The 22986-nt window shown below is 46.1% G+C and overlaps 1 protein-coding gene across 4 annotated transcripts in view; it reads right to left on the reverse strand.

The window, feature by feature from the left end:
• AUTS2 (activator of transcription and developmental regulator AUTS2) overlaps positions 1–22986 on the reverse strand; it is a 1122616-nt gene that overhangs the window by 299926 nt on the left and 799704 nt on the right. For all 4 annotated transcript variants that reach the window (XM_059898924.1, XM_059898923.1, XM_059898926.1 and 1 more), the window contains exon 5: positions 20652–20681. In XM_059898924.1, coding sequence (XP_059754907.1) covers positions 20652–20681 — 30 coding nt within the window. The remainder of the gene's footprint in view (positions 1–20651; positions 20682–22986) is intronic.

The following is a 22986-nucleotide window of genomic DNA, read 5'->3' on the forward strand; positions in this document are numbered from 1 at the left end:
ACCAGGGTCAGAACTGACATCCAGGGCAGCTGCAACTGGGAAGAGAGGTCAGGAAGGTGGCGGGAGAGAAGGTGGGCGGCCCTGCTGTGTGGGTGCCTCTGGCTGTGAGTGTTCCGGGCCTGGGGGCGGAGGCCTGCCTCTGGAAGGAGCGGTGGTCCTGCCCTTTCCGCCGAGGGTTCTGCCCGGGCCACCCCTTCAGTCACAACCCCGCCCGGCTAGCAGCTCCTGCCCCTTCCAAGTTCTCCCATCCTCCCTCTGTGGTTTGCAAATCTGGCTGACGCTGGTGTCTCTGAACACTTTACAGTAAGTGGGCATTAATTAATGCTCAATGACAATAGAATTTCTCCCAAATTACACATGACACTTGCATTAAGAGCAAACGTGTTCATCTGGATAGAAGTTATCACAGTGAGCACAGGAATTTACAACGATTTGCCAAGGATAAGAAGCACACTCTCTTTAAGTAAGAGTTCTCTTTAACCAAAATAAGAGTAAAAGCTTTTAGGAGTGGTTGTTAATTAGAATAACAATTTGGCCACGGGCTGTGTAAATCTTCCACGAGGATGGACTTGGTGGCAAGTGGCTGGTGGAGGCACCAAAGCTGAGGCAAGTGAGCCAGGCTGACTGCGGGCTTTCCGTGCTGGGTGAGGAAGGACACCGAGGCTTTGCCAAAGCGCCTGCGACCTGCTCGCGTGTCTTATGCATCCTCACAACAACCCAGGGAGGTAGGTTTCAGGCCAGCTTTAAACCTAAGGCTACCGGGGTTGAGAGGGCATGAGGTAAGTGACAAAGCTGTCACCGAAACCAGGTTTGCCTGACCCCAAGCTCGTGGTTCTTTCCTAGAAACTTGTGTCTCTGCTGGGCGAATGGTGCAGCAGAAGCCTTGAGGGTGCTTTTGGAAATACAGAAATTTCCTGCGCTCCGCCTGGAAACTTCCTACCTGGAAACTCTGGCATCAGAGTCCCCAGAAATGCTGAAGCGTCTCTCCGTGCACAGCACCAGGGGTGACTGTGGTGTGTGGCCAGGTGGGGACCCTCCTTCCATGCTCACGTTCCTTTCTAGCCACCTGCCCAGGTGTTACATCTCTTCTTCTGCTCCGCAGGCTGCCACCCTGGGCTTGAATCTGATCAGACGAAAGAGCCGGGGCTGGCACCTGTGCTCCTCCCCTTCGGTCCCTGCCATCACCATCCGCATGTCCAGGACCAAGGCCCCCGGGGACAGGGTGCCCCAGGCCTAACCACAAGCATGAGCGGAAACAAAGTGCAGATTTAGGCGCTTCCCCTCTCCCCACGGTCTAGAATGTGATAAGAACTTCCTAGGGCCCAGAACATCCCTGATAGTCTCCATTTGTTCCTGGAATTACACCCAGGGACGTAGTGAGAGTAGTGCCAACATCAGCCAGCACCAAAGGCGCGTTCCTAGTCAAAATTTGAAAATGAAGATAAACAAATGACAACTCAGACTCCCCTGGCGGTCCAGTGGTTGAGACCCTGCGCTTCCACTGCAGAGGGCATGGGTTCAATCCCTGGTCCGGGAACTGGGATCTCGCATGCTGAGTGGCGCGGCCAAAAAACAAACAAACAAAAAGGACAACAGCTAGTGAACAGAACGTGTCTGAGCATGTGTGGTGGGCATGGCTGAGGATCTGTGGTGGGCGTGGCTGCGAAGGGAGCGTGGAATCAACAGGGGGATCCAACTCCCTAAACCCGGTCAGAGCTGGGAGGCGGCAGTGGGCTCCACTTAATACCGACAACGGTAAAAACAACGATCATGTCGGTAACTCCCGTAAACTGCATTTCACCTCTTCACCACAGCCTTGGGAGGGAACACTTCCACTGAGGCTCTAGAGAGGGTCAATGGTTTTTAAGTCACGCCAGCAGTTGGTTATGAATTCTAGGCCTTCTGAGTCCAAAATTTAAACTCGCTTTCCTCATCAGTGGATCCCAGAGATGGGTAGAGAGTTAGGAACTCAACAACTATGGTGGTTTACTGATTGACTGAGCAGGGAAGGTTTAAACAGAGAAGTTAAAATAGTGTCACCTCCACAAAACAAGAGGGGATACTCATTCAGACTTTGCAATCTGACCACATCAGAAGGTCTGGAGACCCACATCCTCTACGACTGTCACTGTTCTTTGCTTACCCAGAAGCTATTCCCATCGTTTTTCTCTTGCTAACAGAACTCTTAAGGCAGCACAATGCCAATGCCCAGGGACAGTCATGACGAATCAGGGAAATCCAGGCCCTCTTTGCCAGATACCTGCTTTTCCCTTTTTCCCTGGAATGGACTGTTCTAGCCACAGAGACATAAAAGGCCCTTGACCACCCGCCTCCTTCTTGCCTGCCTTGTATGTGTTCTGCAAGGACCCGTGAATGTTACCTTGTAAGAAAAAAGGGTCTTTGCTTATGTGACTCATAAGCAAAGATCCTGAGATGCGGAGATTATCTCAGATTATCGGGGTGGGCCCTAAATCCCACGCCAAGTGCCTTCATAAGAGAGAGGCAGAGGGAGATCAGAACACAGGAGAGGAGAAAGCTATGTGAAGACAGAGGCGGAGGCTGGAGCGATGTGGCCACAGGCAGAGGAAGGCCAACAGCCACCAGAAGATGGAAGAGACAAAGGGCGGATTGTCCTCTAGAGCCTCTGGATGGGGTGCAGCCCTAACGAAGCCTTGATTTGGCCCCGTGGAAATGACGCGGAACTTCTAGCCTCCAGAACTGTGAGAGAAGACGTTTCTGCTGTTTTAAGCCACCAAGTTTGTGGTAATTTGTTACAGCAGCCACAGGAAACTAATACACTGCCAAAGCCACTGACAGGCATTCTGTTACTACAACCAAACACATCCTCAATCCATCTCTCCGTCACACTCGGAGGACTCATACAGGGACTGCTCCCGTTTCTCACCATGAGAGAGACTTCTGGGGACCCACAGACGCCGGCAAATCTCCCTGACTCCAGCCTCCCCGACCTTGGTGCTGCCACCTTTTAGAGAGCACACCTACCATTAAAATCCCCATCACTGTTTCCCGGGCAGTGAGTAGGTGCAGCGCACCCAGTGCCCACGTTCACTGGAGCAGCCACCCTGGCAGGCAGGCTCCTCAGCGCCCTCAGCCCTAAAGCACACGGTACACTCTGAACACCTGCTGGGACCAGAGAGAGCGGCAGCTCCTTGGTACACATCACACGTGAGGTTCTGTGTTAGCCACGGTGTAAAGAACATCTCTTGGGGTTGGGAGTCCAAGACAGGGAGGAGGTAGGGAGGGAGAGAAGGGCCCAGACGTTGGGGAAGAGACTTTTAAAAAATCGTACTCTATACAATAGGGGCAAGTTCAGCGGAAATTTACTTAGAAGTCTCCTCAAAAGGAAAAATGGAGCTTAAGTAGAGCGGGAACCTTGGTGAAATCTACGTATAGATTATAAAGGCTGCCTTTGCCATCAGTCTTCTCTTGGGGCCCATCACATGCTTTTTGGGGGGCATATCTCCTGCTCCTCCAAAGCTTGGTGATTTCCTGCTGAATCTCTCTCTGCAGGGCCCCCCTTTCCAAATTTCACTGACCGATGACACGGCCATGATTCATCTCTCTCTGATCTTCTGCTTCTTCAAGACATACCCATTTGGGGTCCTATTTCTTAAGAGATCTGCTCCTGGGGAGTTGACTGACTTCTTGATTGTAAGGGATTCAGTGCTAATGTGCGTCAGGGCCTTGTTTTTCTGGTTTTGGTTTTTGGCGGGGATGGGGGTTGGGGGAAGCAGTGGTGGGGGTAACTGGGTGGAAGAGACTGGAATCTGAAATTCACTGAGGACTTATTACAGGCCCTGTCATTCTAGGTGTTTTGTATCCAGATTAAAAAACAAAAACATCAGCAGCTCAGAGGCATTAAGTAAATTTCCCAAGGTCAAGTCACATAGACTATCTCGATGGGAGTGGAATGGTGATCTCGCCACCTTACCTTTCTAGGCATGTCCTCTGCCCATCTGCTTTGTAGACCTCATGCTGTCTGACTTCCACAGGGCCCCTCAGGACCACAACCTCTTGCAGCTATGGCCTGGGTCTGCAGACTGCACAGTTCATGCTCTTTCTACAAAAGGCTAGCTATCGTGAAGAGCTCAACCAGACACAGAATACCTTGGCCAGTTTAAAAGCACATGTCTTACCATTAGGCAAAGACCACAGTCTATTTACTGAGGCCAAGAAGCACTGATGAACACTGAAATTGTGGGTGAAAGTATGGTGAGAAACAGATAATTTGCATAGTCTCAAAATATCTACCCATAAGATCCTAATTAACTTGAAAGGGAAAAAATAGTAACTTTACAGTGAGGAACCTGGTAGATGTCACTTTAACCGAGTGATCCATCACTTCCATGGTTTTCCTGCCAAGATGGCATAACCTCAATCTAATCAATAGAAAACATCAGATAGACCCAAATCGAAGGATTGATAGGCCACAAAATCAGCTGCCTGGACTCTTGAAAAATGTCAAGGTTATGAAGGACAAAGAAACAATGAGGAACTTTCCCAGATGGAAGGAGGCTAAGGAGACATATGACGACTAAATGCAGTGTGGGATCCTGGATGAACCCCAGGACCAGAAAAAGGACACAATTGTGGAAACAGGTGAACTTTGAATAAGGTCTGTAGATTTAGCTAACAGTAGCATATGAAGGTTAATTTCCTGATTTAAATAATTGTACTATGGTTTTAAAAGACATAGCATTAGGAGAAGCTGGGTGAAGGGTACATGGGAACTTCCTACACTATTTTCATAAGTCTAAAATCATTTCAAAATAAAAAAGTTAAAAAAAAAATGCCCCAAACCAAAAACCCCTCAAACACCACGCACTTTCTTAAAGGATTACCTTAATGTTAGAATTTAGGTGGCAACTGCTATCTCAGGTGGGCCCTCTGGGGGTCTGCGTACCTACCACACAAGCAGTCACTTATGTTGTGGCTGTTTGAAGCTGGTCTTGAAGGTCAAGGTGGCTCCGTGTGTTAGAGCCCAGGGGTCCTGAACTCGGGAGCCCTCACCCTGCACTGCTCCCAGAGTCAGCTCTGCCTTTGCAGAACCACTTGGGGACACTTAGAGGAGAAGTCCGAGGAGCTGGCTCCCAGCAGGCATCAAGTCCAGCTGAGTTTTTAGAGGCTGATTATTTCACTTTCAAGTAAAGAGGACAGGAGAATGGTGGGACACCCAGCTCTCCTCTCTCTGCACAATCTCCTTTTGGGTTCTGAGATCAGTGTGAAGGAGGAATGGTTCTGCTAGCTGTATCTGTTTTCCCTTCCTTATCTTAAGCCAATGGAAGCAGCCCCCTACCTTGCTTCCTGTCTGAAGCAGCCCGAAGCAGATGGCTTCCTGTGCCACCAGCACCACTGCTTTGTTCCTCTGCCTCTGTGTGTGGCAGCCAGGGGGCTGGAGCTCTAGTCTTTAAGGGCCCTTCCAGTTCTGACAGGCCAGGCCAGCCAGGCCCTGACGAGTGGCCCCAGGTGGGATTGCTGCAAAGCACTGGTCTTCAAGACTGGCTAATCCTACGTGTCCAAGGAAGGTGAATCAGCCCTCTCTCACCTACAGACCAGAGCATGGAAGCTGAGCTCCCGGAATGAGTCTGCTCTGGTTTTCTTAAAGAGAGCTATGGAATCTGAGGATACAAGTGAGTTACTGCTGGGTCCAATGGAAGGCAGATGCTATGTCGCTAACGATGATGTTGTGTCGCTCCCACACTGATCAGAGAAGGCGTGGACGTATTATCACTAAAACATTAGATTTTGCCTCAGTTCATCCCCTGTTCAAGTTCCTTGTTTGTAAAATTAAGATTAAACATTCCTTCCCCTAGGGTGTTTGTTACAAGGTTTAATTGAGCTACTGTATGGTGCTTTAACACATTTGGTACAAAAAACTAGACAGGTCACACAGCAATGTGAATGTACTAAACATTACTGAAACGCATGCTTAAAAATGGTTAAGATGATAAATTTTATGTTATGTATGTATGTTTTCCCATGGCTAAAAAAAAAGTCATTCAGTGTATCATTAAAAAAACCTACACAAACATCAGGTGCTGATTAATATAGTTATTTTGTTCTGAACGGTTATCATCATCACATCTATTTACCCCTAAATTACATGCAGACAACCTCCCAGTGCTCTGGCTGGGCTCCCACTCAATCCCACAGCTCCGACTGTCTCCGAAAATCAGATGGTTCTTGGGCTCCCAGACACTAACCTACCGTTCTGCTCACTCCTGCACCGTAAACGTGCACAGTCTCTTGAACCCATGCAGCAGAGGGTCCTGCAAGCCACTCCCCGAACTCATGCTCTCTGTATCCCCCATCTCAGTCTCCGATTGATGATATCCATCAATACCCACCCAGTCAGCCTGCTTGAAACATGACCCCCACATCCCAGTGGTCACAAAATCATGACAATTCCACTTTAGAAACGCCTCCTCTAAAAAATGGGTACAGATGAACTTATCTACAAAACAGAAATAGAATTACAGATGTAGAAAACAAACTTATGGTTACCAGGGTGTAAGTGGGGGTGGGGTAGGGATAAATTGGGGGATTGGGATTGATATATACACTCTACTATATATAAAATAGATAGCTAATAAGGGCCTATTGTATAGCACAGGGAACTCTACTCAATACTCTGTCATGGCCTATATGGGAAAAGAATCTGAAAAAGAGTGGATATATGTATATGTATAACTGATTCACTTTGCTGTACACCTGAAACTAACACAACATTGTAAATCAACTACACTCCAATAAAAATTAAAATAAATAAATAAATAAAAAAGAAACGTCTCCAAAATCTAACTCCTCCCTTTCCCATTACTTCAGTTGAGATATCCCTGTCACCTCTCACCCAGCCTATGATGACAACATTCTCTTTGGTCATCTGGCCAAGGTTTCCCTCCCTTCCACCTCATCCTCCCACCACTACCAGAATTCTCTTCCAAAAAGTCAAATCTGGGACTTCCCTGGTGGCACAGTGGTTAAGAATCCACCTGCCAATGCAGGGGACACAGGTTCGAGCCCCGGTCCAGGAAGATCCCACATGCCACGGAGCAACTAAGCCCATGCGCCACAACTACTGAGCCCGCACACCTAGAGCCCGTGCTCTGCAACAAGAGAAGCCACCACAATGAGAAGTCTGCACACCACAACAAAGAGTAGCCCCCGCTCGCCGCAACTAGAGAAAGCCTGCACGCAGTAACGAAGACCCAACGTAGCCAAAAATAAATTAAATAAATAAATTTATTTTAAAAACCCCCCAAAACCCCAAAAAGTCAAATGTGATGTGTCATTTACCTACATGAAGTACCCAGTGGGCTCCCATCTGGATCAAGTCTAAACTCTTATCTTGCCATACAAGGTCTGTTTATACGGAGCTTTTTATACCAACCCATGTTTATAGTCACATATAGTCCCCCCACTCCCATGAACCTTGCTCCATTATAAGCTTCTCTCCATATGCCAAGACTTTCACACCTCTTCGCTTCTTGCAAATAACATCCCCATTTGCCTAGTGTCTGCACCATCCTTGCCACCTAGCAATCATCCACATCCATGTGTTTCAGCAAGACCTAAGTCAATGCCTCCTCTCCTAGACAGCATGGTTCAGACGTCATGCTATTCCTCAGCATACACTGGGCTGGGGGGGCAGGTTAGTAATTCGTCAAGGTACCTCACAGCTTTCTCTTCAATTAGACCTTCTATCTCTGAAGGCTTGTTATATCTTTGTCATCTCTCCATTCCTAGTTCCCGGGACAGTGCTTGGCTCGGCACATAGTGAGGGCTAAATTTGTTGAATGAACTATGAGTGAAAGGTGCTATGACTGAGCTTATTAACTTCCAGTCTTTGGAAAATCATTTCAGCAAGGTCACCTGTTATAGTTTAAGATGTCCCACACTGGACACAAATTAGGTACTCTGGGATGACCAGAATTCCTTTGGACAAGTAAGTTACATTTTGTAGCCTGGATAAGTAGTTTACTAACTGGCGTCTCAGTGACGTCAAAGACCGCTGCATCTCTCACGGGCTGTCTTACACTTGGGCGATAACTCATCATCTACTATATCAAAAGTATTAATGAATTCTGGGCTATTCCGAATACATGTACACAGGAATCCCTACTCTATAAAATCCTGTGCTCTTCTATAACTTTTAATAGCTTAATTTAAGCAAGATCAACCCAATCCGTGCATGGCACTTAAGACAATTCTATGAAAATCTAGGCAACTATTGTATATAATTGAAAACATGTATTCATATTTCAGAGCCCGTGATCAGTATTAAGTGCTAACTTCGGATGATGATCAAGGCAGCTTTGGCGGCTGGCAAGAAGTGCCTGTGAGTGCCTGACCCACCTGGTGGGAAGGTCAGGGTGTGCTTTACAGACACATTGTTCTCTCCTGCCTTTCTGGGCCCTCTTCCCACTCCATACAGAGTTACCTCCAGGGCAGCACTTTTGGACAACATGGCCCCTGTCTTTCTACCCACAGCTGCTTGATCCAGGCACGAGCACCTGACTTTCAGCTATAGGCCAATCCACAGTCCTTCCCAGAGACCCCGTCCCCAGAATGCAACCCAGCCCGACCCGATCAGAATCCTATCCTTGGATTTTAGTAACTGCAGTGGGAGAGGAGACAGTCTCTCTTCCACCGGCTGAAGCCGAAAGGTGTCATGCTCAGGAGGATGGTTCATGATTTCTACCAGTAGGAGAAACCAAGTCTCGTGAACAGTCAAGAATAAAATGGTTACGCAGAAAGAAGAAGAGCCAAGACAGGGAGGGCACTTAATCCCCTGTCCTATGCTACGGAAGCCCAGCTGCATAGCTCTGCTCTTCTGATGGCTTGGTTATTTCAGCACTTACTCGTATTCCTAAAAGTCTATACATTTCCCTATTTTTTAGTTTGAATTTAACTTCTGTTATTCGAAACAAAAAAGAATCTTAAATACAAAACAAAACACTGCTAACATAAACACAGCCAAAGTCGTTCAATCTTAAGAGCTTTAAAATGAGCCAATGGCTTCATGAAGGCTCTTGTAGGAGTTCTGTGGTAAGTCTCTAAAATGTGGAAATCACGTATTTTATTTAGCTACAGAAGGTTGATGAATCCTTTATACAATGAATAAATGCTCTGTAATTGATTTGTTGAGTAACCTGCATTTTTTTTTCAATGTTTACTCTTCTTAAAGAGGGCCTAACTGCACACCATTAGAGGCTCGGGAAGCGATGAGGGTACAGGTGTAACTCTACATAAACAAAGTAAGTAGTCCACATATGCTGCCGTGCTGTCTCTGGGGAATACATTATTCAGAATTATTGCTGCGTTCTAAACAGACCATCTGAGAGGGATAATCACTTTTCAATGACTGGATCAATATTTTTGTTCTCCTTTACTACTTGAGTGATTGGATCTAGGGCCAGAGGAGAAAATCAGGTCAGTCCCCTGGACCTACTGCCATCTAACAGGGAAGATCACTGTGTGTGCTTGGGAGCCCAGGAAGGGGAGTGGGGTCAGGGAGCACAATTCTTAGGGCGATAACTTAATTTCAAATTTCTCAATGAGAAAAGCCATGCGTATCTATGGCTCTTCTGCTGCAGCATTTAAAAAATTGCCCTGAGGGTACAAGGTATAACTCATTTTATGTGTGGTTTATTGAATAAGTTCATGAATTTATGACCCCACCACATATACAGCCAAGGGGAAAAGCAGCTTGTCCATTCTGTCTGGGAGGGGGAACATCTCAAGCTCCGAAGAGAGAGGGATGATGGGGCTGGAGACGTGGAGAGAGGTCGTTCTATAGTGGAACAAAAGATAATGTCCACACTTGCAGGCTCGTGTGAACATTCTAGTGTCCGGCACTCAGGACCCACCGATATGGAATTTGTGATGATTTTACTCTGGCTGACAGAGTGGGCCCTGATCTGCATCCCACTCATTACTGGGAGACAAGCCTAAACTGTCCTTTTAAGGACACGATTCAACGTAAGTTTATTAAGCCTTTCCAATAAGAATAAGAAAAAGGATGCTAAGCAATATGAAAGAATGACGCATTTTGCCAGGCGTTTTGCTTACCCTTAACCTAACAAAATCTATGCCTTTCAAGCACCTTAGAAGCACCATTTGCATGCAAGTAATGTACTAACTGCAAATGGGACTTATTACTTAATTAAAGCTCATCACAGAGCATCTTTTTTGAGCAATATTTTGTTGGATGTTGGAATTACAACTGAAAGGGATAAAATGCTGTTTGAACATTTCCTTTTATTCCAACATATTACTGTTCTCCCTGGTCTTTTCCTGTCAGTCCTCAGGCTTATTGGAATGTGGCATGAGGGAGAGCTTGGTGGTGAGGAGTGTTGCCTTGGAAGCCAGACAACCTGGCTTTAAAACCTGGCTCTGCCACCAACTGATGCAAGACTTTGGGCTCGTTACATAAGCTCCCTGTGACTCAGTTTCCTCATCTGTAAACTGGGGATAACATCAGCACCTACCTGTTAGGGCTGTAGTGTGGATTACACAAGTCAATACACGTAAAGCACACATACACACTATTTAAATAATAGTTATTATTATCTCTATATAGCATGCAACACTGGAAACCTTCTAAAATTTGAAGTCATTGAGATCTGGATAGAAGGTAAGAATCCCACCTCTGCCACCATTAGGATATTAGGTAATTTACCTCTTTGATCCTCCATTTCCTTCTAAGTAAAAAGGGGTGATCGTGCCTATATTTTGGTGGGTTGGTGTGAAGACTGTATGAAATAATGTGTACAACGTCCCAGTCAACATTTCTAACTGGGTTTATGAGAATATCAGGCTGCGTGGATGGACGTGGATTCCGTCGTACGAGGACCCATGCTTCCTTCCTCTCATCTGATCACAGGCAGACAAGGACGGTGACGATCAGCCCAAGGCTTGGCAGGGCCTGGCGCATATTACCCTGGGCTCTCCTCGGAGAAGGAGCTGCTGCCAACTTGCGCCTGGGGGTCAGGCATCAAGGAGAGGGAGCAGGGAGCAGTGGGGACTGTGCTCAGCCCCTGCCTGTACGCACAAGGAAGCCAGTCACCTGCCAGCTGGGGTGTCCAGAGACACACCCCTGCAGCCTGGCTCCCCGCAGTTCTTTCCCTGGCTCCCCTCTCAGGGCGTGAGGAGCGCAGCCCCCGCTCAGACAGCCTCCCCGCAGCACGTCTGTGCAGGAAGCCAGGGCCCCTGGGCTCCCCGTCAGACCGCCCGCCTGAAGCACACACTGGAGCCAGGGAACTTGCCTGAGAAGGCAGTAAAATTTTAATGCACTCTGTAGCGTGGTCATGTCATACTCGGTTATGGCAAATAATCCCAGATGCCTGCAGAGGTAAAATGGAGCTGTAATGTGCTTGCCTCCTAACCCGAGCTGACAGCAATGATGTACGACTACCATTAGCGGAAAATATCACTTCAACTAACCCATGATCCAGCTCCGCTCAGGGTCACATTATCCATGAGGAACAAATTACACTCCCAAAGTAAATACAAATTTTCTACACGAAATGGGTACAAAAAAAGGGAAGGGGGTGATCCGTTCCCTTTGCCAGCACACTGCTGAGTGACACAGATGATAAAGGACAGGACAAATCACTGGCTGACAGACTGCTGTGCTGTAATCAGCTCAGCCGGCACGCACTCTAGCCGATAAACACTATATTCTCCCCTTAGTGGCAAATACATAATCTTTACCACAGACATGGCTGCTTCGGGTATTTACCACCATTTGGGCTGCAGGAACACCCCAAACAGCATTTGCCATCAGACAAGGAAAGGCCCTGTGATCTTGATGGATCCAGAGACCCTCTGCAGGGATGGGAGTCAGTGTCTAGGGGTGCGCAAGAGGGTTCTTGAGGCAGCAAACAATACAGAGTGAAACTGCTTTGGGGGTGCAGTTCAGGAGCTACGGTAATACTATGACCCTTCTCCTCTGTGCTGGTCACAGGAAGAAAACAGTCTGGAGAGATCATACGAGATGCAAGAGGCTCTGGACCAGAAGGTCCAGTACTTCCCCACCTGCCTGGGTGACTGGGACAAGACCCTTTTCCTTTCTGTGACTCAGATAATCAACAAAGCAACTGCCAGGTATAGAACTAATATTTACAGGGCACCCACTAAAGTGTCAGACGTATGCGAGGTGTGGGGTACTTGCTAGGAGCCAATGATTTAAGAAGGTATTAAGTGTTTACACGTAGACAGACACTAAAAGAAGACTGAGTGTCTTGACCAAACGTGGCCCAGGCTTGGTCTGTGGGCTGGCACAGCCTCCCTGTCATTACTCATGGTGGCCCACAGGCTGACACTGCCACTCAGCTGTACGAGTAAAAACATATACCTTGTAGCTCTTGCCTCCTTACCTTGGACAACTGCTTCCCAAGTTAAAAAAAAAACCCTCACATTTCAGAAGAGCTTGTACATCTGAGTTGTCAGTGGACCCAACTTGTATTTATCCAATGTTTATCGAGTAACTGTCAGGTTTGGATTTTTAGAAGCTGGTGGGTTTGTGGGTGCATAGGTAGATACAATCCAGGTTTCCTGTAGCACAAGGAGGGTGAGGCACAGCGAGGAAGGTAACGAAGATTCTCAAATGGCACCTCTGGGCATATCCCAACTCATCCTCGTATATAGGGAAAAAGAGCCCAGAGCCTGCAATCTTAAGACAGTGTATATCTCAGCTCCATTACCTATCAGCTCTTAAGTTTCATTTCCTTTATTTGTAAAATGACATGTGCTTAAGAAGATAAAGTCCTTGAAAGGACCTATCATTGACTTTGGCACATTGCAGATGATGAACAGTGAAGTATCTAGGGATACACATAGATTCCCACAATAAACAAGCAGGTCATATAAAATAGCACATGTAAAAGTGTTTTGAATAACACAATGTTCTCTACAATGTAAAGTAGTGTTTCATCTTATTATTTAGTTATTATTATTGATCCTAATCGCATTTGTTCCCTGCCCCTAATAAAATGAGTAGCATCTGCATTTTTTTACCAAGAAGTTAGGGAGTTGAAAAATCATTAAGGGTCCCAACGAGGAAAGATGAGGCCCAAACTGAGTGCCCTGGGTACCACAACCACCCATGCCAGGGGTTCCTGGTCAGTCCTTACTTCAAATGCTCCATTTCACTGTCTCAGTAAACATGCATATAATTGGCAGACTATAAACCACACCTGGGAGTGGAACAGCAATGGAGAAAGCTACTCTGGTTAGTAGGTATACAGCCAGTACTTCTCAACATGATCCTCATGAGAACCAATAGGGAAAAGCTCTAGAAGTAGGCCAATTTGATCTTCCCAGTTGTAACTTTGGAAAAAAAAAAAAGAAGAAGAAGAAGAAATAATATTCATGTATTGAATTTTAGGACTTATGAAAGTATAAACTTTGGCTAATTACTAATGCATTCTAATACAGAGATTTTATTATCTTTATCATACCTAGGTATGGCAAAGTTACAAGGAGTAATTACCCATAATTATATATCACCATCTGGAAGTTGCCAAGGGGGGATTAAGACACTCACACCTACACACAAATACACATGTGCATGACCAAAAAGAAATTCAGACATCTTTGTTGAGGACAAACATTCTCCAACCCAAATGTAGAGTAAGATAGACTCTTCTGACAACCAAAGAGCAGCCCAGGCCATACTTACTGACAAGCCGCCAGTTAAAGGCATCACCAGTACTAACGCCTCTGCTTAGGACCTCCCTCTCAGGTGGCTCAGGGTTCATGGTCCATTTCATGAGGCTGAAAGCCACCACCTCCACCTAATTCCTCCTTGGCTTTGCAACATTCCCTTCAGCTAAGCCATAAAATCCAAGCCAATGGCTCATTCTAAAGGAAAGCAGCTGATCTTTTCTCTGGGAATGTAGAATCATGTATTCAATACTGGACGTTTCCAGAAGAATTCCTTTTATAGGTTAAATAATACTCATTATTAACTCACCAATCAAGTGAGTTCTTGAAACATACTATGTCAACTAGTTCTTCACTAGCTCCCATGCTCTCCTAAATAATTTGGGTAATTGAGGAATAAGATTAAACTAACCGCTCTGCTGCCTATTGGCAAGTGCATGGTGACAGACCCAACAGAGTCAAGCAACTCTGTCAAGTCCATGTTGGTTCATCAGTAGGTACTTGAAAAAAAAAATAAGTGAGTTGATGTGAATGACTAAATGAAAGAATCAACAAACAGATAATGACCTTTGTTTAGATATTAGGCCCATAGTAAGTTTCCTTTAGTTACTTGAAAGAGTCAACACAGATGTGCCTGGACCCATCCACAGTATGTTTATTCACTGTTAGGAATTTGAGAGAGGTGAAAGAATGGAGAAATTTTTTATATAATCTTCCTTCTACCTTGGCAAAGAGAAAATATACTCATGTACATTTCCCTCTGGGTCTGCTGTGTTGTTGGGGTCTAGGTAAATAGCTACGTAGAAAATGAGGATATTCAAAGCTACATCATTGACTCCAGCCCCATTTTATAGATGACAAAACTAAGGCTCAGCAACATTAGGTAATTTGTCCAAGGCCACACACTTGGTTAGTGAGAAATGATAAACCAGGTCTTCTGAGTGTCCTTCTCCGTTACCCACCCATGAGAACAAGGGAACGTCCAGAACCTGTTCCTCTCACTATTCATTCTAAGAAACAAGAGTTTAGCTGAAGATGTCTGACCAATTTCCAATAACTCAAGTATTCATTTTATTGATTTATATTTAATAAAGAATCTGCATATTTATATATTTATATATATTTATATAAATAAATATATGTATATACATATATGAAACCTCTGTCTTTTTCAGGTGTATGACATGGTTGTAATGGACAGATATTCTACATACACATTTAATGGGAGTGAAGCAATTTTTGGTTTGGCATGAAAATGCTATGATATGACAAAGAGAAGAACTTAATGAGAGGGTTTAAAATAATATGCAGTAGAAATTAAATCCAAGGATGGTATCAATAGGAATTTTTGATGGATAGGATGGAATTAAGCCAACTGGAAACATGGTGATGTTGGAAGAACAATAACGTGTCATTTTGACCCAGACCTGATCTTGGAGGTCGAGTGGATGGCATCGTGGGATTCAGACATCCAAAACAGCCCTTGAAACTCAGCCAAGAATTGCAGAAATTTCCCAAATAAGGTGGGAAATTTATAAATGGCTTAGAAGTGTCTTATGAGAAAGTAAAACTATAAAAGAAATTTGTTGGGAGCCCAGAAGATAAATCCTGGGATTGATATGAGGTGCACTCAGGTGTGAGTACCAGTTTTCTGAAGTTGCTTCACTTATCCCCTCCATTGGGAGATGAGTATCCAAAAAAAGGAAATGCAAATTTTTCAAAACAATGAACATTATTGAACATTAGGGATATAAAGACGAGAACTTGGGTCCCTACTCTTCTTCTGGGCAATGGTTGTATGCTTTGCTGCTATGAAACTGGAAGGGAGGAGAAAACTCCTTTCTCTATGTGCAGTGCAGGACAGCATCTCTAAGCTGTCTCCTGATCAGAACATGTCCTGTTTCAAAACCAAGGATGCGGGTTCTACAAGCAACAGTGAAGGCCTTCCGAGCTTGTGGAATGTTGCTGAGGGTGCATACTTTTTACCAAGTGTGAAACGTGGCCGATGGAGGGACGGGACTCTTCCACTATAAGCACAAGCCGCACGCCCTGTCTTTAGTTCGACAACTCAGCACTTTCTCGGTCCTTCAGCAGCCAAGTTAGGCATGTGGTTTGTGTTGAATTAGGAACACAAGCCTCTGTTGGTTTTCTTGCTGCTTTTCTTAGAAACTGCCCCCTTCGCACACAAGTGAATACAAAATGATCAAACACAACAAAGGTAGCTTGAATTAAAAAATTAGAATGCACCAGAAAGTGTTTGCATGTTAAGGGAGAGGGGGCTGACGTGGGAACTCTGTGGTTCTGCGTCTGCAGTTAGCCAGTGTCCCAGCAGGCTGTCCTGGGTACCGGTGAGCAAGTCACGGGGACCAAGCAGCCTTCTCCAGGTGGTCATTCCAATCATGAAAAGCCCAGAGACAGGAAACTGCAATCAGGAGTCGTGTTAAAATCCTCATGAGGAACAGGAGAACGGCTCCTATCTATGAAGAGGTTGTGTGTGTGTGTGTGTGTGTGTGTGTGTGTGTGTGTGTGTGTGTGTGTACTGCATGCAGTATACACCACACATCTACAAACATAAGCACGTGGGGTGCGCGGACATACACAACACCTCTATAGCTTTCAGGACTTTCTCTTGAGCTGTCAAAACATTAGAAGCATTAAACAGAGGAAAGTAAATGCTTCTCTCTGACATCTATAAAAAGGTAGTAGTGCTCAAAACCAGTTGTATAAAAATTATCAGGAAGCTTTTAAAAAAATACAGATGCTGTGGCCCCCACCCCAGATAGACTGCATCAGACCCTCTCTCCTGTGCTGGGTATCTGGGAACTGACAGTGTTTGGCTTGTGGGACGAGGGCTGCACAACCCACTTCATCATCATCTGATCCCTCCAGGGCGGCATACTTGCTCTTGACTCCAGGTTGTGCCCAAAGGAAAGCCTGGTGTTTGGGGTACGGAATTTAAAAATCATTGTTTGGGGACCCTTCCAAATTTCACAACACTTCCGTTCAGCTTGTGTCAGGAAGAAGTGCCCTAGGGGATGAAGGCTGAGCCTCGGGTTCCAGTGGAAAAAAAATCACACCTCTTATCCTCTGGCAGGTTTTCTGGCAGACCCTGAGCTTTCGGAAGAGAAGGATAGCCTTCCTCCTTCCCCAGGTGATTCTCCCTCACTCCGCTCCAAGAAAAACTAGTGAAAGTTAATATTTATAGAGCACTTACTACGGACCAGGCACTGAGCCAATTTCATTATTACAAAACTCTAGGTGGAGCTGTTGTTACCCCCATTTGGCAGATGAGAGAACCAAGGCTTGTCCATGGCTCCAGAACAGTAATGGACAGTCAGAAACAAGCCCAGGCCATCAGACTCGGAGGCCCAATTGCTTGACCACTGGCCACTACACCTTCCAACCAGCTCTGTCACGTGGCCCACAAAATACACAGGGAGCGGGTAAATGGAAAGAGAATTATTTTTCATCTCCACATTGATTTCATAACCAAACGGGGTGTTTCTTAGCACAATGGGCTGCTGCCAGTGGTACAGAAAGAGAGGAAACAAGAGAAAATATAGGCCAAATATGTGGAAATAGGCGTGTTGCCTCTTTGTTCTCATGATACCAATTCATTTCCAGTGGGGGACTGGAATAATTGCTTAATTTGGGTGATTAAGGTGTCAAGTGCTGCCTCTTTTCTTTGCACTAACTGCAAAGACGAACAATCCCACATCTAAGACGCAGTGTTTCCAGCCTTCTCTAATCTTCTACCCAATTTCTACTCCTCACAAAAGTCCTCCAGGTCCGCTGACATTAACGTGAGATGTATTCACATGGCTGGGAGGGGAGGGTAAGGGACGCTTTGCCCAGTGTCTCATCGAGCCTCTTCCATGTATGAGAATGTCTCCTGCATTTATGGAAAGCTCTGCTTTTCTAGCCCCTTTCGCAGTCCCTTCCACGTTAATTAGTAAGGGTATCATTTTATAAATTACAGCTTCGTATCAGAGGAAAGCAGAGCTTATCCTAATTCAGTCAGCCGTGTGAAATACAGTACCCTAACTTTAGACTGCCAGTTCTGCAGACCCCTACGGAGTAAGAGAATGACAGGTCTTCCTGAGAGAAATCCCAGTGGGCCCCTGCAAGTCTCACTTTTGCCTCCGACAGCATCCCTGGCGGGGCTGCTGAAGGCATCCCAGGACATGGAGTGGCATCTTTTCTACCACTAGCAATTCAGATTTGAATGTGAATCCTCCAAGCAGCACATGAAAGCAGCCCAGGTTAGTCTGGGGCTCCGAGGGGGGCCCAGGCAAGAGGCTCTGGCACAGGGGAGGCTGACAGGGGCCCAGGCTCCGGCTCGGAGGAGAAGTCTGGGAGGGTAGCGTTAAAGTCGATGATAAACACCAGACAATCTCAGTCCAAAAGGGGAAGCCTGACAGTCTTAACTGTAACAGGGCCAAGCAGGCACGACTGCAATTACAGAGTCTTGATTGTTCCTGCCGGGAGCCCTCTGGAGGAGAGCCGGGTGGCAGGGCAGGGACTCTGATGTGAGTGCCGTTGTGAAGCAGCTCCCGAGTAAGAAGAAGAGGATCTGCAGGGCCACCACCGTCCACAGGAAAAGCGCCTGGGGTGGCCAAGGCAGGAAATGCACACATGTCAGAGGACTACGCCCCGCGGCCCTCTGTGTCCCGTCATCACCCCTCCCGCGGACTTGCCTGTGGACATCTTCTTCTTGTCCTTCATTGTCCTGAAATCACCCCAAACTCGGAGCCGTGGGTGCTGGCTACCTTCCCACTGCCCATTCCTCTGGGCCGACACTTCGCTGCTTCCCGCACTCAGAGGCGAAAACCTGGGTGGCAAAGACTCGGGGACTCAGATCCCAGCAAACAACTAGCTGCGGTGCTCTCAGGATGCAGGAAACACCGGGCGCCCAGACACCTCTGAAAACCACAGGCGGCGCTGATAATTCTCGACATTACCAGAGTTAGTGATCATCTAGACAAGGGGTGCTAGACGCCTGAAGAGAGTCCCAGGCAACTGGACTTGTACAGCTCCCGGGGCATTTGGAAGCGCAGTCAAGGTTGACACTGCTGATCAAGACACCTAGGTGGAACGCAAAACTGAACGTCCTTGCCACCTTCTGCCACTGCTGGAGACTGTGACACTTCCTGAAGTCACACTGCCTTTCAAGGAAAGAAGGTCTGCTTGGCTGTGAAACCTCGAGGAAGCCTCGTCCCCTTGGAGAAGTGCCACCTACTTGGAAAGTGAGATCAACGATCACCTGTAAAAGATCTCCAGCAGTGGCCAGAAGTACCAGTCCCTCCCTGGATGCCTGCGACACCTGATGGAACGAGATGACCACTGCCCTGTGGGATGTGGCCCGGACGGCTCTGGGGGCCAGCAAGCTCGCGAGAATGCTCAGCCCCTACGTGCCTCTGGCACCCGCGACACACTGGCTGCCCGAGGCACTGGGGGACCGACTTCCAAGGAGCCAGGACTCCTGGGGGCTGGCGAAAGGAAGCTCCTACTTGTCAGTTAAACAAAAGAATAATCCACAGCCCCCTTTCCAGTGTGTACTTTCACTGTCATCCAACAGCCCATTACCATGTCACAGCGCAGCGCACCCTTCCGTAGGTCACTTTGTTTAAAATGACATGGATAATGCACATGTCAGCAAGCTGACAGTCCTAGCCGTCCTTCAGAGATAAAAACCTCAAGGCGAGAGCCTGCTCTTATCTGGGGGACATGCATTGGTCTATCATCCAAGTCAGGCAGAACATGATTTCTCCAGAGAGCACTTTTTTCATTTCCTGATTTTAAGGAAATCAAATAAGCACCATTTGTCTTCATCTGAATATGCTTGACCTGCTCAAATGATGATGTCTCGCATTTTATAACGGGCTACATATGCTGAATTCAAATTAACGACAGCACAAAACAAGAGCCTTTAGATCTCTCTTGGAGGCTGGCAGCAGAGAAGGAGGGAGAATTCTAGGCCTGATGGAAAGATCCTACCAAATACTAACCACAGGATTCTGAGTAAAATCCACCAGCACGTAGGAGGTGAGAGTCAGAGAACAGGGCTCAGGGAAGCCAGCTGTGCAGGACAGATCCAGAAACTGGGGACGGGAGGACTGGTACCTTCCTCTTGGTGCCAAGCAATATAGAAACCACGGTATTCAGGTAACTCTTTTCAAAATACATAGAGTGGGAATAAAATTGGAAAGAAATTTGGTTGGGGGGTTGGGACAAAAGCTAGAAAGAAAGACCAAACAGACAAACAATCCGTTTGCCTCAGGCAGCAGAACGTTCACTTTACCAGGTTGTGATGCTATCTTCCAGAAGCACCCAAATCGAGCTCCTTTTCTTGATCCGTGTTGAACTGGATACAAAGAGGCTGGTGGCCATCAGCCTTGAAACAGAGCATGTACCTGCTGGAAGAAGTGCCCTCCCCCCGACCATCCACCTGGACGAGAAGAGAGTGGTTCCCACCTGACAGCCCTGGCCCACCTCTCCCTCCATGAAGACACTCCTAGAAACAAACGATTAACATTTCTATCAAGAAGACCAATATGTACAGAAAAGCAGGAAGAAGCATAAGGGTAGTAAAAGAAATGCAGGAACGACATTATAAATGCATACTTAGTAGCGGGTTTAATGTTCCAATCAAGGATAAAACAAGAAAAATCAGGTGGCTATTAAAATAAACAATTTCCTCTTTTAAAAGCTTCTATAAAGTGAAAACCTAGTGTCACATATACGCAACATTAAAGGGCTTATTTTTAAAAAGTGGGGCTCACAAATTCAATGTTATTTCTTATCATAGGCAATGTCACTGTGTGAATAAAACCTGTCTCTGCAGAAGAGAGGTGCTGTCAACATGCAGCTGGCACCCCCCGCCCTGAGGCTGTGTGAGGGAGACGCGGTGTTCATGGTGCTTGTGTACTATGCCCACAGTGGGGGGACAAAGGGGGGCTTACCTTCTCTTCCTGGTCACTATCGCTGTCACACTGAAAAGGAAGACAAGAGAAGAAGCATTAGTGCAAAAATTGAGTACGTTTTTGCTATTGCTACAGAAAAAAAAAAGCAAGACAAGTAAAGGAAATAGGAAACATTGTCTGAGCTGGAAAGTTTCTTCAGCTCAAGTGCTGTAAACAGAAACAGAAGCAAAATGCCGAGAAATTGTTCTGTTGACCTCATCTGATGCCGGTGCTCCGTGGCTCGTTCTGTGGTCAGTTGGTCACACCAGCGAGCACCCCTGCTGCACGGCGGAGGGGACGCCCACAGAGGAGCCAACCGGGCCAGAGATTAAGGTAACTCAAGATTATTCAATGGGATTCAGAGCAAAATCAATTTCTTAATGGAGATGTTCTACCTTCAGCTAATGTGAATGGAGCTCTCTCTCTCTCTCCTGGTGCTTTTCTAGAGGAAAAGAGGTAAACCTTTGGGCACTGCATTCTCTCATCTGGGCTTTGAAAGGAACAGAACACGTTCAGCAAGGCTCACCACTTGTGATCGCCCAGAGAAAAGGGGGAATATTCTCTATTAAAAACATGCCAAGAACAAGAGGTCAGGATAACAAATCAATGATATGGGCAAAGAAGAAAAAAAAAAGTTTTAGGGCAGGAGACTCACACCGTATCTAACAGATTCCAAATTCCAACTGTTGACCTCGGTTTCAGAAGACCAGAGAATGATAGTTAACTCAAAGCTTTGGGTTCCTCATTAGAAGTAAAGGAAAAAAAAAGAACACAAATTTTCTTAAAAACCAAGAGTGTTTTGTTATCTAATATTTGATTTTTTTTTTTCTTTTTTAGGTCCTCTCTCTACTCTTCCCAGTTTTGTATCTTTGGGCCAAGTATGTCCACCCAGCTAAGCTTATTTCCTTATTTTTCAAAGAAAATAATGATGTTGGGTGAGACTGTCATTAAGGTGACAAATTAATTTTTCCAATAATATGTGTTGGAAGCTTAAGCCTTATGACAGGCTATAATGAAAATGGAATCAAAGATTCTGCTCTCATGGAATTAACAGACTTAATATTAGTTAATACAGTTTAATAGACTGAGACCTAAATGATTTTAACAGAGAAGCAAGTTCTGTAATAATAACTAATATTTTTGAGTGCTTACTATGTGCTATATACCATGCTAAGCATTTTACCTCAATTATTTTATGTAGTCTTCCACAGATCCTATAAAGTGAGTCTTACCATCCCCACTTCACAAGTGAGACAACTAAAGCACAGAGAGATTACGTAACTTGCGGGAGTTACGAGAGTATGCAGCAATCATAAAACTAAACCTGAACTCAAACCAAATGTGAGTCTTACAGCTTGCCCCCTTCACCATCACAGGACACTTCCTCTTGAGGGTGAAGTTTAAACTCCTTCAAGTGGCATTCAAGGCCCCGGGCAGACAGCCCCCAAACCACTTTTCACACCGACTGTTTCCAGTATTTGATTTTTAAAAAGCGGGTGTGTTCTGTCAGAGTAAATACTCAGCATGTAAATACATCCATTCGTTCACGCAGCAGCCCTTGATTAGCGCCGCAAGCTGCTCAGACATTCAGTCAAGACACAGGACTGGTCCCTGAGCAGCTTTCAGTTTCACAGTCGAGGTACCCAGTGTGACATGATCAGAGATATACCTACTCCATGAGGATGAATCTTCCGTGGGGTGGAGGAGAGATGGTGTGCCGTGGGGAAGGGCCCAGGTCACGGGGAGGCCGGGTTGGCAACCCTTACAGTGTCTAGACCAGCATGGTGCATGGCTTGAGAAAGGGCAGAACAGATGGCAGAGCAATTCTGAGGGGAGAACCAACAGGGCTTGATAATACGTGGATGTGGGAAGCAAGTAAGAGGGACGAGTTTACGACGATGCCAAGGTTTTTTAGTGCGGCCACCTGGACAAGGGAGTTGATGTAGCTATGAACAGAAACAGGAAATAAATTTGCTTATATGGCAGCCACTGCTGGCTACACACCCACAGCCATTCACAACCCCCTTCTCCCTAGTCTGTACCTTCTCCTGACATTTCGAGATTGAAAAAGCCAGATATTCTCTCTTTCCCAACTTTCCTTGCAGCTAAGGGTGGCCGTAAGACCCATTTTTGGGACTTGAGGAAATGTCTGCTGAAGGTTCTGGAAAACTCCTTTCTCCTCAAAAAAAGGAGAAAAGCAGAAAGCACTGCCTCTTTCCTCTGAACATCACTGCATGAGGATGTGATGTCCAGATCTGTGGCAGCCATCTTGCAAAAATGAGGCCAAAAGCTGAAGTATAAAAACAAGGGAAGAAAAATCCTGGCACAACTGAGA

This window comes from Balaenoptera ricei, chromosome 15 (genome assembly GCF_028023285.1).
Source record: "Balaenoptera ricei isolate mBalRic1 chromosome 15, mBalRic1.hap2, whole genome shotgun sequence".
Taxonomy (NCBI): Eukaryota; Metazoa; Chordata; class Mammalia; order Artiodactyla; family Balaenopteridae; genus Balaenoptera; species Balaenoptera ricei.